At 33.5% G+C, this 18,514-nt stretch overlaps 1 protein-coding gene across 1 annotated transcript in view; it reads right to left on the reverse strand.

Moving 5' to 3' along the window:
• Window positions 1–727: 727 nt before the first annotated feature.
• Window positions 728–18,514, reverse strand: part of LOC148949798 (calmodulin) — a 29,175-nt gene continuing 11,388 nt past the window's right edge. The window contains exons 3-4 of the mRNA XM_089093752.1: window positions 14,535–14,777; window positions 728–1,525 (exon numbers count right to left, since the gene is read on the reverse strand). Of these exons, the coding sequence (XP_088949878.1) occupies window positions 1,497–1,525; window positions 14,535–14,777 (272 nt within the window). The 3' untranslated portion in view covers window positions 728–1,496. The remainder of the gene's footprint in view (window positions 1,526–14,534; window positions 14,778–18,514) is intronic.

Genomic DNA, 18,514 nt, shown 5'->3' on the forward strand with positions numbered 1-18,514 from the left:
AACTGAACAGAACGCAACTGATGAGCCAAAAGTAGTGAAATAGAAGCGATACTGAACTCTCAGCTGCCATTCTTGGAAGATATTCGACAGTTTATAAGTGGCCACGGAAGCCAACATGAATCCGTAGCGTCAAATTCCAACATGAATCCATAGCGTGCCGAACATGAATCCCCCTCAACAGGGTCTTCTTTCCCCGCAGACGTTACTTGGACTATCTGTCTTGGCTTTTCTCTGTCTACAATTACCCAGCCCAGTCTTGATACAACCTCGTGCCCAAAATACTTGATAAATTCAAGTCAAAATCACCGGACTCGGGGGAGGGCTCCGGCCTCGACCGAGAAATTGTAGACAGAGAAAAGCCAAGACAGATAGTCCAAGTAACGTCTGCGGGGAAAGAAGACCCTGTTGAGGGGGATTCATGTTCGGCACGCTAGGTTAGGTTATCAAATCCGTAGCGGAATTTGACAATAAATAACATTGGTCCAGTTTTTGTTAAGAAAAAAATCACTCAGTGATAATTTACTGCGCCCCTAGGCCCGGGCCTATAGGTAAATCAAGGCCTGACTGGAGGTGGAAAAATCTGTTATTTTTGAGTCCCTGGTACTGAAAGAATATTAGCTATAGACTATGTTAAAAAAAAGATGTCAAACGCCTTTAAAATTATCGCAGTCAACATATCTTTGGATTGTAGGTTGTAAAAAAATACCCTAGGTAACAAGACGAAATACAAGTGGACATAGAGTAGTTTATTTTATACCACATCAAAACTCAGACGAGCCCTGTACATAGTTGAAAAAACACAGAAATAGGAGCAAAATGAAACAAATGACATCTCGTAAGTTACCTTAAAAGAAAATAATTTAGTTTCGCTTACATTGCAAGAAAACACTGAAAATTAATAAAACGAAAGACTCGAATATAAAGAAAATATTTTTTGCTTTATAGTTAAGTAGCTTAATTTTAAGTTCCAGACAATTTGAGAATAAGTAACAAGAAAAAAAGAGGAAGAAAAGAAATAATTCTTACAGTGCTGCAGAACTTGACGTGAATATATACAATAGGAACAACAAAATTTCTAATCCACTGCTTCCTAAATTGAATATATAAGAACTGAATATTAAAATAAGAAAAACTAGACAAAACTTCCAGCAGTACACAAAAACTGCAGTAAAAATACCACCTTGAGCCAAACATTTTTTTCATCACTTTAAAGATGGCAGTCGTTTCATTTCGAGCCCGCTTTCCAACTACATATCTCACTACAGGATGGAATGTAAGGAAAGTTCCTAGGGCGTCAGATAAAAAGGGTTTCACTTACTCTACTTAAACACAAAAGAAATAACGGATCCTCCTCGATTTGTTTTTATTTAAATAAAAAAAAAGAAAAAAAAATCAAAGAAGTCACAAGTTGAATAGAAACAACTTCAACTTGGCCTAAATCACTTTTCCCATAAAGTTCATCGAACAAACGTCAGCTTATTTACATACAACACAATTCACTTTGATGTCATCATGGTGACGAATTCTGAAACAAAAAAAGGAAAAATGTTAGAAAAAAAATAAAGTAAGAACAATAATCAGGATTTTTCAACTTTATACATGCAAATAATTTACTGCTATTACTACTACTCAACGCAGCACCAAGCCGCCTGAGTTACGTCCACAGCTACGTCCGCTCCTCCTCCATCCCAATTTATTCAAAGTCTGCCTCTTTACACCCTCCAAGGAAGTTCTTATTTCCTTTAAATCTTTCTTTATGACATCCTCCCAACCCAACCGCAGTAAACCTGCTTTCCGGTTAGCCCTAGATGGTTGGCAAAAAAGGACAATCTTTGGCAATCTGTCATCCTTCGCCCGTAGAACGTGCCCTAGCACGTTCAAAACAAGTCTTTGAAATGACCAGTCACCCATCCTGGATCTGGGTTTGAAGGGGGGGGGGGGGTTCAAGCCTAAATTAACGCCACAAAAAACTACTTTGTAAATATGTAACGGAACTAATCGAAACTCTCATTGCTTCTTTAGAAAAATTGAACAAAAATGCATGTTTTGTCCCCTATTTAAAATAAGGACCAATTTATAAAATAGCGAAGTATTACAAAAATTTCACTCAAATGAAATTAAACACTATACGGTGATACTGTTTTGTCTACCAACGAGTTCACTTGCAATGTATGGTTACTAAAAAAAAAAAAAAGTCTCCCAGAGAGTTGGCAAAAATGATTAAAAAAACGAGCTAAACTGAAGTTTGATAACTTAACAACAAACTTTGTCATTAAAGATAATAAAAATGGAGGCCTACAAGCAGAAACGTCAACTAGAGGGGGACTAGGATTTAAAGAATACTTTATTTGTTTTCATTAAAAAAGTAAAAAAAAAAAAAAGTCTCCCAGAGAGTTGGCAAAAATGATTAAAAAAACGAGCTAAACTTAAGTTTGATAACTTAACAACAAACTTTGTCATTAAAGATAATAAAAATGGAGGCCTACAAGCAGAAACGTCAACTAGAGGGGGAAGAGGATTTAAAGAATACTTTCTTTGTTTTCATTAAAAAAGTAAAAAAAAAAGTCTCCCAGAGAGTTGGCAAAAATGATTAAAAAAACGAGCTAAACTGAAGTTTGATAACTTAACAACAAACTTTGTCATTAAAGATAATAAAAATGGAGGCCTACAAGCAGAAACGTCAACTAGAGGGGGAAGAGGATTTAAAGAATACTTTCTTTGTTTTCATTAAAAAAGTAAAAAAAAAAAGTCTCCCAGAGAGTTGGCAAAAATGATTAAAAAAACGAGCTAAACTGAAGTTTGATAACTTAACAACAAACTTTGTCATTAAAGATAATAAAAATGGAGGCCTACAAGCAGAAACGTCAACTAGATGGGGAAGAGGATTTAAAGAATACTTTCTTTTTTTTCAATAAAAAAGTAAAAAAAAAAAAAAAAGTCTCCCAGAGAGTTGGCAAAAATGATTAAAAAAACGAGCTAAACTGAAGTTTGATAACTTAACAACAAACTTTGTCATTAAAGATAATAAAAATGGAGGCCTACAAGCAGAAACGTCAACTAGAGGGGGAAGAGGATTTAAAGAATAATTTATTTTTTTTAAATAAAAAATTAAAAAAAAAAAAAAAAGTCTCCCAGAGAGTTGGCAAAAATTATTAAAAAAAAGAGCTAAACTGAATTTTTATAAATTAACAACAAACTTTTTAATTAAAGATAAAAAAAATGGAGGCCTAAAAGCAGAAACGTCAACTAGAGGGGGAAGAGTATTTAAAGAATACTTTCTTTTTTTTCATTAAAAAAGTAAAAAAAAAAAAAAGTCTCCCAGAGAGTTGGCAAAAATGATTAAAAAAACGAGCTAAACTGAAGTTTGATAACTTAACAACAAACTTTGTCATTAAAGATAATAAAAATGGAGGCCTACAAGCAGAAACGTCAACTAGAGGGGAAGAGGATTTAAAGAATACTTTCTTTGTTTTCATTAAAAAAGTAAAAAAAAAAAAAGTCTCCCAGAGAGTTGGCAAAAATGATTAAAAAAACGAGCTAAACTGAAGTTTGATAACTTAACAACAAACTTTGTCATTAAAGATAATAAAAATGGAGGCCTACAAGCAGAAACGTCAACTAGAGGGGGACTAGGATTTAAACAATACTTTATTTGTTTTCATTAAAAAAGTAAAAAAAAAAAAAAGTCTCCCCTAGAGTTTGCAAAAATGATTTAAAAAACGAGCTAAAATGAAGTTTTATAAATTAACAACAAACTTTTTAATTAAAGATAATAAAAATGGAGGCCTACAAGCAGAACCGTCAACTAGAGGGGGAAGAGGATTTAAAGAATACTTTCTTTGTTTTCATTAAAAAAGTAAAAAAAAAAAAAAAGTCTCCCAGAGAGTTGTCAAAAATGATTAAAAAAAACAGATAAAATTAATTTTGATAAATTAACAACAAAATTTGTAATTAAATATAATAAAAATGGAGGCCTACAAGCAGAAACGTCAACTAGAGGGGGAAGAGGATTTAAATAATAATTTATTTGTTTTAATTAAAAAAGTAAAAAAAAAAAAAGTCTCCCAGAGAGTTGGCAAAAATTATTAAAAAAACGAGCTAAACTGAAGTTTGATAACTTAACAACAAACTTTGTCATTAAAGATAATAAAAATGGAGGCCTACAAGCAGAAACGTCAACTAGAGGGGGAAGAGTATTTAAAGAATACTTTTTTTTTTTTAATTAAAAAAGTAAAAAAAAAAAAAAGTCTCCCAGAGAGTTGGCAAAAATGATTAAAAAAACGAGCTAAACTGAAGTTTGATAACTTAACAACAAACTTTGTCATTAAAGATAATAAAAATGGAGGCCTACAAGCAGAAACGTCAACTAGAGGGGGAAGAGGATTTAAAGAATACTTTCTTTGTTTTCATTAAAAAAGTAAAAAAAAAAAAAAAGTCTCCCAGAGAGTTGGCAAAAATGATTAAAAAAACGAGCTAAACTGAAGTTTTATAAATTAAAAACAAACTTTGTAATTAAATATAATAAAAATGGAGGCCTACAAGCATAAACGTCAACTAGCGGGGTAAGTGGATTTAAATAATAATTTATTTTTTTTAATTAAAAAATTAAAAAAAAAAAAAAAGTCTCCCAGAGAGTTGGCAAAAATGATTAAAAAAACGAGCTAAACTGAAGTTTGATAACTTAACAACAAACTTTGTCATTAAATATAATAAAAATGGAGGCCTACAAGCAGAAACGTCAACTAGAGGGGGAAGATGATTTAAATAATAATTTCTTTTTTTTCATTAAAAAATTAAAAAAAAAAAAAGTCTCCCAGAGAGTTGGCAAAAATGATTAAAAAAACGAGCTAAACTGAAGTTTGATAACTTAACAACAAACTTTGTCATTAAAGATAATAAAAATGGAGGCCTACAAGCAGAAACGTCAACTAGAGGGGGAAGAGGATTTAAAGAATACTTTCTTTGTTTTCATTAAAAAAGTAAAAAAAAAAAAAAAACCTGCAAAGTGAAGCAATGCCCTTTTAGGAATGAAATAAGTGAGAATATAAAGTAGTCTTCAAAATTTCTTGGTAGTCATTTTTTGCAGGCAAATAATAAGGAGCATGGTGTCACATTGAAGTGGAGGAGAGAAAGGGTCCTTTACATCAAACCTGGTCAGTTTGTCACTGCCACTGTAAGGCTTTGATCCATTTCCCCACACCCCAGCAATATGAGTAACAGGACTAACAAGTTTAAATTCTGGCCGATTTTGACTTAAAAAGGTTAAGCCTGTCCAACCTTAAATAATAGTAGCTAAGACATTTGTAACGACAATTTAATAATGCCATAAGTAAGGGGCCAGGTTATGAAACAAATTTTTTAAGGCTAGTCCCATTGTCTTCTCTCACACCTCTCCAATTCAAGATCTTCCAATTTCTAATAAAAAAAAAAATCCACGAGGGAGCAGATGAGAGTTTATATAGTACATTAAACTATTCTACAGCACAATTTATGAAAGCATGAATGTCCAATTTGCAATTTACAGCTTTTATGACACTAACAAGATCCAGCCCCAGCCTGAACGCAATATACATTCTAATGGTCGTAGATTTACTTAAAACTAAGTTAATAGGTAAGAGTAGGCCGACAATATAAAGGCAGCATTCATTAAAATTGCTATATATTCATATAGCCTATACTTGCACTCAAAAGAACAAAAACACAGAGAAGCGACATGCTTTCAACTCCAGTCGTTGGACTGAATAATTTTCAAAGATCAAATGTAAAACTCGGATGTCTGATAATTAAATTGTCTCGAATCATCGGAACAATGATTCTCTCTTTGAGAAAAAATGCAAACTGACTCGACTAAGGAGCTACTTGCAAGAATTAGACAAGTCGGAAGGGCTGTTTTTCTAAGAACCAAGTGAACCCGTCTGGTTTCATTTGAGAATCCAACTCTGAAAAGAATATTTCTACGTAAAAGAAAAACTCTTCAAGCGACTATGAAGCGCTTAGCAGCCCTGAGTGCTCTTCCACGACAGAAGAAAAAACATCGGTTATTTATTTTAAACAAAAATGGTGCGACTCTTTGTGTGATACAAATTCATTTAATTCAAATTCCCTGCGGAATTTTGTTTTAAAACAAAAAAGGCATGGCAATTTGTCTCTCCGGAAATAAGAGATAATATGATTGGCTTATGAAAATCTATCACGAAAATAAACCAATCAGATTCTAAAAAGGCGGGGCTATTTGTCTCTTCAGAAATAAGGAATAATATTCCCAGCTTAAAATTTCACCCAAAAAGAACCAATTGTTTTACGTTCTCTTTACCGGCTCAAAATTGAACACAACAGCATGAAAATTATGTCATAAAACTGTCAAAAATATGCCGCAAAATTAATATCAACGGAACTAAAGCACAGCACACTACTCAACACGGGAACGCCAAACCATAACCTCTCTTTTTCTCTTCGGTTCTATTTTCACTTTTTCTCTTTTCACTAATGGCCATGATCATGAACTCAAAACACTTAGAAAGTAGACCTGTCGATTTCTTGCACGCAGCAGTTCAAATGACAACGAATCTGCCACCATAAAAACCTCCGAGTGGAGCCTTAACAGATAGAAACAGCTTCATTGTATAAACCACCAAAATTGAAAAATGGAGGCTTTTACAAACTAAGCTAATTTTATATTACTATTCTATTCGGCAATAAAATAATTTTGATGGTTCCTCTTTTTGGAGTTTTCATTGAGTATGTAAATAAGTACTAAATCATGCAAAATAACAACATAAAATGGCAAATAATAACCCATGTCAAGATTTGGTTCTTCGTTACTAAGCTAATGCAGGAAGCGAGAATCACAACACAGACATAATCCTAAAAACAGATTTTGTATACATTTTTTGTTATTTTACAGCCAAAATGCAATGCATCGGATAGAACTTATTATTTAATGTTGTGTAAGGGATTGGCGTCAACTTTGTGGATACCAAGATATTTAGCAGTAGTAGGGCCTCAGAAGGACCTAAACAGTTAACATTTGAAGAATGCCTTACCAAATATTTAGTAATTAAAATGGGTTAGGTAAAATGGTTATAAACAGGTTGACAGTTCCTGAATATATACTCCTGATGTTTTACCGCATCCCGTTACAGTAACAATTATTATTTACTAGCATTTAACACATGAGGATTTAGAACAGTCCAACTTCCTCTTAGAATAATAGCTCGAGTTCAACATTGTAATGTAGCTAATAATATCTAAGTAAAGCGAAGTTTCCATCCTCTATGATCGTTCCCCTAATAAAAGCCCCCGAATTTTTAGACCCAAAGCTCACTTCGAGGCATCACATCCCCCTTTCCCCTATGAAAGTTTTCTGAAATATGTGACTAATACTTTAGATATAGGTATCAGTTTTACATTTTGCAACAGGAAGATACGAATCTTAAAATGATATCAAGTGTTTCGATAGTAGTGCCATCTGTTTCTGACACCATGCAAGCCAAGTTAAGCAAAACGGCTGCAATCGGAGGGGTACTAAAACAAGAAAAGTAAAGGGAGAGAGAACAGGGGAAAAGAGATGCGAGCGCTACACATGCCGCCCCATCTAGCGGACGGTGGACACAACAGCTAAACACAATGGTGATTTTAAACTTAATGTGCTGATCATAAAATGATTTAGTAAAAAGAAAAACAACATAAGAAGAATACAAATTGATAGTTCATCACCTACTAAAAGATTGTTGGGAGAAGAAGTCTCTACTTGGAAAGTGTCCAAATATTCCGCTAGGAGGGCGACAAGCATTCGCTACTTCCACGACGGAATACAAGGCGAGCAACATAGCAGAAATCTGCAAATGGTGATTCTTTTGCGAAAATATTCAAAAAATCAAAAAGTCATTTTTAAATACAGTCGACTCTCGCTAACTTGAAATTCACGGGACCACGATTTTTCTTCGAGTTACGTATAGTTCGACTCATGCATAGTTCGAGTTATGGATGTCATTCTACATAAAATTCGACTTACAAAGGTAACGAGTTAAAATATGATAAACAAAGTCAACACATATCAAAGTTTACACGTTACAACCTGCCTAGCGGGGTTCGTCCGTTGGAAAAACTTCGAGATTATTGAGGCAAACTTTTTCTTGTGGAGGTAAAGCGAAAATTAAATGATAGCTTATCTACTAAATTTTGAGTTATAGAGATAATTTTTCTGTCACTTTGACTCATAGAGGAAAAACTAAACCGCAAAATTAATTCAAGTTATGCATGGTCTTTTCTTCGACTTAGACAGGTTTTTCTTAGGGGATTGAAAATAATTCGAGATATCGAGAATTTCAAGTCGACTATATTTCGAGTTATCGGGAGTCAATGTCCAGTAGAAAAAAAATTAAACCACTCGACAACCACGTTTAGTTAAAAATTTAAAAACGAAATCATCCTTAAAAACGAAAATTAAATTACGGAAACCTTGGCTGCCAAGTATATCGAGCTGGTCCAGTAAAGTTAATCTTAACAGACTAGAGACGTGATTTCTCCATATATAGAAATTAGTCATGAGGAAAAAAATATGTTTTTCTCTTATATAATGAGTAGGACGTGTTCTGTAAGCCAACGTCCTAATACTGATTAGATCCAATTGCACACCAACTATTTAATTTTGTTTTTCTTTGCTAGTCAAAATATCTCTTCCGTGGACGTGCTAATTTTAAATAAAAATCTATTGAGCTGGTAGCAAGACCTTCGCACGTACTCTATAACGAGTAAATGTAAGACATCCGAACCGTAGTAATGAACTGGGCATCATTTGGGAGCTTTCATATAACTGGATAAATGTTTTCATTAAATATAATTCTCGATATACTTTCAAACAAGGTGATTTTAGAATAATTATTAATTATAAATAATTTAAATTAATTATATTAATTATTATTTTTTTATAATTATTATTATTTTATAATTATTATTATTTTATTTATAATTAAAATATTATTTATAAATAATTATAAATAATTTAAATAATTATTTTAGAAACAAACAAATATCATTGAAGCTTCTGAGAATTTTATTGTTTTACAGAAGAAAATTGTAAATTATGAGTTTTGGACCTATTTTCTATTCCTTTTAGTTGTAGCTTTAGCCAATATATATATATATATATATATATATATATATATATATATATATATATATATATATATATATATATATATATATATATATATATATATATATATATATATCCCCATTTAAGTTGAACCCTGTTTAACTCAACCTTCATTCAAGTCAACTCTAATCAAACACCGGCAACAGATTGAGTAACACGCACGCCTTAATTAAGATGTTAATACTTATATTATTAATATATCATTTACAATCCTACAAGATAAACATGGCGCTTTACCAGTTCCAAGCTACGGCAAAAAATTTCCAATGCGATAAAAAATCTATCCTACCTGCGTTAGAAAAAAAAACAGTAAATAAATAAAAAAATATTTGGAGGCCAAATAGACGGTATTTAAAATTTATCGTATAAAATTTTAAATGCACCTTTTACACCAGTTTCAATATTATAACTAACCAGCCACTGTCAGTAGGGGGACAGGTAAAAAAGTGAACAACGGTTATCAAAGTAGGAGCTGGTTAATCTGAGCATATTTATAAGCAGATGAAATAATAGATAACGTTTATAATCTTTAAAATTAAGACAATGAAATCAGTTTAAATCCCTAAATTAAAGCTTTACCAATTATTATATTTTCATTTTATTTTAATCATAAAAAAACGATGTATTTCGGTAGTAAAAGGCCCTTTCCCTAAAAAAAAACAATATGACTGTTTTAAAGGCGTGTTTTATTTGCATTTTGAAAGCAAAAGTTGGTCATTTGACGTTCAAAGAGGTAGCCAATCAAGGTGCAAATAGAATTGTGTTGACCACACCCTACCCAGATTGCATTTGGTCATCAGTTCTGACTTCACATAGCCAACTTCGCCAGAACAACGCAAATGAAACCAGGCGTAAGACCCATTAACCCTTAAAATTAGCGTATGAAAACACACCAGCTAAAAATCCCTTTTTCCAGTTACTATAAGACATTTACTATAAGAATTTTCCAGTTTACAGAATATTTCGTTGATAGGAATACTCAGTTAAGCAATACAATCCGACTTGAAGATTTTGTACGTAAATTTTACCAGGGAAAAACGAGTCCCGTTCAAGAGTTATTTTATTAGTAGGCCTATGTAATGCATTATTCAAGGAAAAATCAATACTAACAAATTGGAAACCTGTTTCCCCCCACTAATCAATATACTGATGTGGCAAGGGGAGAGCTTTGTGCCTCAATATATAGAATAATTCATACCAAAAGAGATTTAGGCTAGAAGCTATGCAAGCTGCCAAAATAACCGCAATGCAAAATATGACAGGTCTGTTATAAAAACTTATATGGCAGGGCCTACAAGGCCGCATAAGGAGGCGTTATATACAAAATAATGTAAATAAATTATATTCTAAAACAAAATTGAGCTTTGAAATTATCAATAGAAATAATTTGAAAACGACTCCTAGAAACTATAGTAATTTCTGAATATGTTTGTATCCGTCCAAGGCCGGTTCCAGAAGGGGGGAGGAGTATCGGGTTTGAACCCAGCCCCCCGAAGTTTTGTCCGACTCTTAAAAGCGTAACAAAAATGCTCATAAATAAATTTGTAATGTGTTTTTTACTCCCCCCCCCCCAAGAAGAAGGATCATGGATATGCCCTCGTGACCATCTCAAGATTTTTAAAATGTTAAGAACAACAATCAACGACTTAGAAACTGTATAACAGAAAAAGACGCATTCATAATTACGACAGCTCATTATTTTCACAGGATTTGCCTGTTCTCTACTGTTTGAAGAAACTACCCCATAAAAATAATACTGCACAGGTACCTCTTAACATCTCTCTGTGGCCAGAAAAGACTGAAAAATAACACAGGTTATAAAACAATGAGCTTGTGTCAGCGAAAAAAAAAAAACTAATGCAAGCCAATAAGTAATTCGTTCATTGAGGGTTGCCATGCTTTTTAACTATTTGTAATACATGTTCCCCAAAATATTGACTAATGAGTAAACCTGGCTATTTTATATAATTATTACTTTCATTTTCAAACTAAAATCTCTTGTCTTTACCATTTTCGCCTATCAGGAAAAGCATTATGGTTTTGGTATTAATTTAGTTTGGTTTCATACAAATAATATAATGGAAATAATAATAGAAAAATATAAGATGGTGCAAGGGAGCTTCCACTTTATAAACAGAAAAAAATCACTGTTCATTTGAATGACAAACAATTTAATAATGTGAAACGTTGAATAAAAAAGAAATTAGTACGATAGTTAAAATACTAATTATTAATTAACTCTTCAATTTAGGAGATGCACAGCATTCACGATGTTGGTGATGTGCCGCTTGCCATAGGGATTATTAACTTTAACATTGTCATAAATACACGTAAATAATTAATATGGTGGTATTTGGAGAAAGTTTTCTTAAGTATGAATTATCATACCTCCATCTAGGGGTGGGACGTATGGATGACCTTGAGATTAATCTAAATACAGCAAAATTCTGAGAGAAAAAACATAATTTACAGCTAAAAAAAATATTATAAGTCGGGTTTGAAAGCTTATTTGCGGGGTCACTAAAACAAAAAATTTTGTAAGACAATAAGAATTAAGATGGTTTATCCTATAGCATTAGGCTTATACATAAAAAAAAGTCCTCAAATATAGTTCAGTTTTTGTTCCCACTCAGGGCCGGATAAAGGGCGACTGAAGCGATTGTGCCCAACAGAGCCTCGCACGAAAAAGGGCCCCGTGTTAAAAATCATAATGAACAATTTATTTTTGAAATTTAAAGCAAATTGTTTTTGACAATAAGGGATAAAATATGAATTCGAAGATATATTTATTTTAGGTTTCTATTGCTGAATGATTTATTAATGTGTTTATTATTATTTAATATATACTTTATAATATAGAAAACTGATACCCTTAAAAGTTCATGTCCAATTTATTACAATTAGTTGGGATTCTATGCTAGAGAGATTTCGCTCTAGCATAGCGAACTACTTTACGTACGTAAACTGTTATGCAGGTATATTTCATTTAAATATGTAATACATAAAACGGATTCCGTAAAAAAAATACAATATACCTGTTATGCAGGTATATTGTATTGAAATATTTAATACATAAAGAGGGTTCCAAAAAAAAAAAAAAAAAAAAAAAAAAACGGACCCCGCACCTCTTCAATCCGGGCGTTTCCACTTTCTGCAGATTAAAATAAGCGATATTTTAATAACCCCACATGACTTTCCACCCTTAACAATATTTCCCTCACTATTGAGTAAAAATAGATAATGACTTTTCTGAGATCAATGTCAGAATGATTCCTCGTTTTTGACGTGCGGTATGAACAAATTGGCAGGGACCACCAAGTTCAATCTCTTGAGCCAAATTAGCGATTCGAACAACATTCAACGCCAACGGCCTAAGACGAATCTAAGACAACTGCAGTATTGAAAACACACACAAAAAAAAATTAATAAGGGTTGCAAAGAAAATAAAAGCAAGGACCATGGGTACGATTTGAAATCACCCGCACTCATAACTGCATACATGGGGAGAGAGAATTCCCCACTCTATAAAATGCAATACAGTCGCCAGAAACAATTTCCAGAATTTAACCCCTCCCTTGCAAAAGACATGGTTTACCAATGCCCATTTCTGTTGTTTCCTATGTTCCTGTTTTTTTTTTTTTTTTTTTTTTTTACTAAAAACAGATACGATTTTGGTTATAGGATCACATGTCTCATATTCATATCCATAGGCTTATTATGAAACAACGCTTTAGCCAATAATGCCTAAGCTAACACTACTTTTTGGGCGAATCAGAAGTAAAGATATTAGAAAGGGGGTGCTTTACCCCCCCCCCCAAGCTTTGACCAACGACCCATATAACACAAGCACAGCCACATGAAAGCACAGAGCTTTATTAATAATTGTCAGGGGATCCTGAAAAATAATAAAGAAGTTTGCTTAAATTAGCTGGCTAAGAGTTAATAAAATAAAAGTAAACCCATCAAAGAGCAGTTTTGTAATATTTTCGCGTACATCTAATTACTACCCATGGATCCAAGAAGTGAGTTACCTGGAAGGTAAAGTTAAGCGTGATCAGTGTGTTAGATATTTGGGTATTATGCTAGATGAAACACTATCTTTTAGGAAACATGTTGAAAAGGTGTCAGGAATCCTGTGCCGTAATCTGGGAATACTGCGTAAATTGAAACATGTATTACCCCTTCTGTTCTTCGCACTTTGTATTTTTCTATTATACATCCACATATATTGTATTGCTCATCTATTTGGCTGAGTACGTTTCCATCAATTACTAATCGAGTTCGAGTGATCCAAAATAACGGAATCCGTGTGTTGACTGGTAAATCAAATCTTGTATCCGTTAGAGCTACCTATATTGATGTAAAAGTATTACCTGCTGCAGGCCTTAGAGATTTTTATAGCCTTCAATTTATGTTCAAATATAATAATGAATTATTACCGTCTTGCTTTTCAGGAATGCTAAAAGCTAGATCTTCGATTCATGATCATGAAACTCGCCAAAGGGAAAATTTACATGCCCCGCTCGTGGTGTCTGCCAGGTCGACATTCTCGCCTATTTATAGGGGATTAAAGTTGTGGAATGGGGTTAATAAAGATTTAATAGAAATAGGGGATCTGAAGGAATTTAAAAATAAAATAAAAGGAATGTTATATGAGAAATATGATTTTTAAATTTTTTTTTTTTTTTTTTTTTTTTAATGTTTTTTTTTTTATGTACCTGGAGGACAAGTATGGTGATTTTGTGATTGGTGGTAGGAACTGCGTGCGAAGGGGAATGATTTTTCTTTTATTTTATTTTTTTTAGGCCTAGGTTGTATATTTCTGTTGTGAATATGAAATTTTGATATATGCCTACCCTTAGGACAACCTGACCCCAGGTTCTTGGGTCGGTAGTGAGTAAAATGTATTGTCCTTGTGTGTGTTAATAAATTACTATTACTATTAAATGTGTAAATTTCGTACCTGATCCTAGCAATATCCTTTGCAAATATCGGTTAAAACGTGCAAATTTCGATATTTAACCGTAGCAATACGGTTTTGAAACCACAACGCTCTTCCCCTCAGAAAAATTCCTACAAATTTGGATATTTTAACCTAAAAATCAATGTCTAGACTGAGTAAAGTAAAGGTTACAAATATTAATTGCAACTTCTTTGTTTATTAATAATAATATTTGCAAAAGGCAAAGCAAGAATACAGTTGCATCGATACATACCTGTATACAGGGTAGGGGTAAAAAGAAATGATAATGAACCGTTAAAAGTAGCACCCGAAACATGCATTTTTTCAATTATGTTAACAGATCCAAGAAGAAAGGCTCAGATCCTATGACATAGGATATATTAACATGCAAATAAATTCTAAAGAAAGAATTACCTTCATAGTTCACTTGGCCATCACCGTCAATATCGGCTTCCCTAATCATCTCATCTACTTCTTCATCTGTCAATTTTTCACCCAAATTGGTCATGACATGTCGAAGTTCGGCGGCAGAAATGAATCCATTACCGTCTTTGTCGAACACACGGAATGCCTCTCTAATTTCTTCTTCGCTATCTGTATCTTTCATTTTCCTAGCCATCATTGTCAAAAACTCAGGAAAATCAATAGTACCGTTGCCTATAAGTAATAGTATATTTTATTGCTTTCGTTTGATATCTGAAACCCTTCGAAAGAGACCAGAAGTAGACAGGAACAAGACAAAATGGTTACAACTGCTGTTGAGGGTGAAATGTAGTAAAGGAGGTTAACATAGCTTCTTAGAATCCGGAATTAGGTGGATGGTAAACTGAGAAATAAATAAAAAATGAGCGCAACTCGTATTCAATTCATAAAACTGAAACTTTCAGCAATACAGAAATATATTAACCTCCCTAAACTTTACTGAGCTTAAATTAGCAGGAGAATTTTAGGCACTCTCTTCTCTAATTGTGATTTAATTTCTGTTGGTACTTATATGTTATAGCGATTATGTTAAGTTCTTCATCCATTGACGCACTGTAGAACCGGTTTCTTCGTTAGTTTCTTTAAGCTTAATGTGAGAAAAAAAGGACAAGTGTCGCAGAATAGATGAGAAATATATAATTTGGGCTATCTATTTGCACATTAGGGGGTGGGAGGGTAAAGTATTTGAACAGTGTCAAGTTAGAAAACTTGACACCTAACACAAATTGTACCTAACACATTTTGCATGCTCAACCGCAACCCCTTACCCCCCCCCTCCAATGTGAAAATATTTAACCCAAATTTGTTACTTAAGTATTATATTTTCATCATATTTTGTAATATTTGAGATAAGATAATGTTTATTTTCAAAAGGCTATCACAAGCTCTAATAGAGCCGAATTTGCTTCATATGTCTAAAGGGACAGAAAAAGCAAAACAAAGAAACAAATAATACAGCAATAAAAGAAACACCAATCAAGCATAAAAATGGTCAATAAAAATTTAACGTAAAAAAAATGCAAGAACTAAATTGAACTTAGTGCGAATAATAGCATAAACAGAAACAGAAAGGACGGGGCATAAAAAAAATTACAGGCAAGAAGTAAAAAAATTGCCGAATTCGTATTCAAAGTCAAATACCGTAAAATGAAAAAAAAAACACTTAAAATCAAGTCGAATTAACTGTAAAAAAGAAATATTTACAATTAAAGAAAGGACTACAATTAAAGGTCAAAGAACTTAAAATTAAAGGTCAGAAATGAAATATATCATAAAAAAATATCACAAAAGGGTAAAATAAAAGTTACCAAAGATAAAGAGAGAAAAAAAAACGGTGCATGATTATTGTGGGCATACGCCAACAACTAAAATAAGGGACGGAGGAATTAATTTTGGTATAGGACATAGTTCAGGAATTATTTAGGCGCTCCAGAATAGATGGGATAAAACTTTCCTGGAACCTCAGTAACGGTATGGATCGGTGAATACGTTAGAATTGCCAAGGAAACTAAGCGGGGGTGTCGGGGTCTAATGGGGTCGTTTAAATCGGGAAAAATTCTCTCAGTACGAGGATTAGAATGCCAGATAGGACATGCATATTCCAATAGCAGCCTGTTAAATGTTAAATAAACACGGAGGGAATGCATCTTAGGGCAATTAAATTTGTTTAAAAGTTTTAACATAGATACTGAAACATTTGCTTGTTTAACAATACCGTAGTTGAAACATGCATATCCCACTTAAGATTATTTGAAATTGTGACGGCAAGGAGTTTAACATGTTTCACAAGCATTTCGGGTGGGATAGGGTCAAGGAAAGCGGGAGTGGATTTCAACAAATTTATTGTCATTATATTTGATTTAGTGGAATTTATTTTCATAATTAGGTTCTTAGCTTCATCCGAAATAAGGGTTAGGATTTTGAGGGGGTCACTTTTAATATTCCTGTGACATACTTCAAGGATCCACAAGTCATCCACGTATTTCCACCTTCGGGGGAAATCCTTACCAATATCGATAATCATAACTAGAAATAAAAGTGCTCCCAATAAGGTTCCTTGAGGAATTCCACAATATATAGGGAGGGGGTTAGAGAAAATATTTTTGTATTTTACAACTTGAGATCTATTTGAAAGAACCGACATAACAATATTTACTAACAGAGGATCAAGTTCAAAGTTAACCAGTAGGGAACAAATTAGGGTGGTAGGGTCAACCAGGTCAAAAGCTTTTTGGAAATCAACTAAGACAACGTTCAGCCAAACATTTGGTTTATCAAGGTTACTTACAAGGTTGGTTTATCAAGGGTAGTGGAAGTTTTCCTTAAGTTATCAAACTACCGGATGTCAGTACGTGGACAAATTTTAACTTTAAGACCGTCACAGAGGAAACCTTCATAAAGTTTGGAAAAAACTGAGACTGGTGCATTTTCTTGGGACAGGTAAGAATAGACTCGAAGATGATGTCGAATTTGAAAAGGAAATACGTTTAACCATAGTGAACAATAGGTCGACAATTTAATTGAAACTACGACTCCGATCTGAAAAAGTGTACCGAACGCATTTTGTTACCATTTATATCCGTGAAACTCGAACTCAGTTTACTTAAAAAAAAAATAATATCGAAATTCGAAAAAGATTGGACCGCGAACATAATATAACACATTACACTTCCTTCGCACTAAAGACAAAATACGTAGAAAATTTTTGATTTTTGGGCTTTCCTTGTGTAATTATTTGAATTATTTGTGCATAAAATAAGCAATCAATCAACTGAATTTCTTCCTAAAAACTAAACTTGCTTTCTACATAAAACGTACTTCGGCTAACCGAAGGACGAAATAAATTATTGGTACCGATGAGCTTGACTTGTTTGTTTGTTGTTGTTGTTTGTTTGTAGCACTCCTGGGCAAGCTGCCCATTGTGCACGTCTCCATGATTTCATCAGACCCATTAGGGATGAAGGTATTCCACGTCAAAATTTCGGCTGTCCAGCGGTTCTTCTGTCATGACCGATGGCCAAATAATTTAAAAAAGCCATCTGGCCTTTGTCACTGTGGTTAGGGAGGGGTTTTGAAGAATCTCAAGGCAACAATAAGCCAATATCAGGCTGTATTCAACTCTGTCCAATGGTGTCACAAATGAGCCTCCATATTTACAGTTCAAACACAACTGCCTGATACGTCAATTTAAACTAATGAGCTTGGCTTGCAATAGATACAAATAGGCCTACTGATACATAAAGCTCACATATCACTAATTTACATGTACAATAATAAAATAATTTGCAATAATATTTATATATACAATTATTAATACAAATTACAGCTCTAAGTCTAGCTTAGTATCTACAATAAAACGGCCTAGTACTTCCACAGATTTTTTCCTAGCCCATGGTGGTGCCTGTGCATGGCCCAGGATACTTCTGAGCGTGAATGCACCAAAATACTTGAATGCACCTCACACAATGGGGAGTCTACTGACTTCCATTTAAATAATTCACTCCTAATTCGAGCATGGCCTGTTCTGAGCCTGAATATACTGATAGCCAGGTGTCTGACTGGGGGACATAGATCAGGAGGTGGGGTACCATAATCATACAAATCAAGGATCCGGGTCAGAGAGGTTTTACCAAATCCCTCTGTCTCCTTCTCCCTGCGCAACTTCTTGTAATACACTAAAAAATCAGTCACTGAAGAATGACGTACGAAAGTCTCACCATCCAGAGAACCATCTAGTGCCAGCTACTCTGCCTGCTCTCGTCCCCTAAGTAAAACCTGTGATGGTACACATATCGCTATAATCTCATAAAAGACTTTAAGTAGTTTTAGCAGTATCTTTTCGAAAAGCAGAACTGATTTTCTTGCTGTCCTCAGGCCATACATCAGATAATTCAGCACTGAAAGTGAGTCAC

This window comes from Artemia sp. Qi Xiang Cuo, chromosome 8 (genome assembly GCF_049724085.1).
Source record: "Artemia sp. Qi Xiang Cuo chromosome 8, ASM4972408v1, whole genome shotgun sequence".
NCBI lineage: Eukaryota > Metazoa > Arthropoda > Branchiopoda > Anostraca > Artemiidae > Artemia > Artemia sp. Qi Xiang Cuo.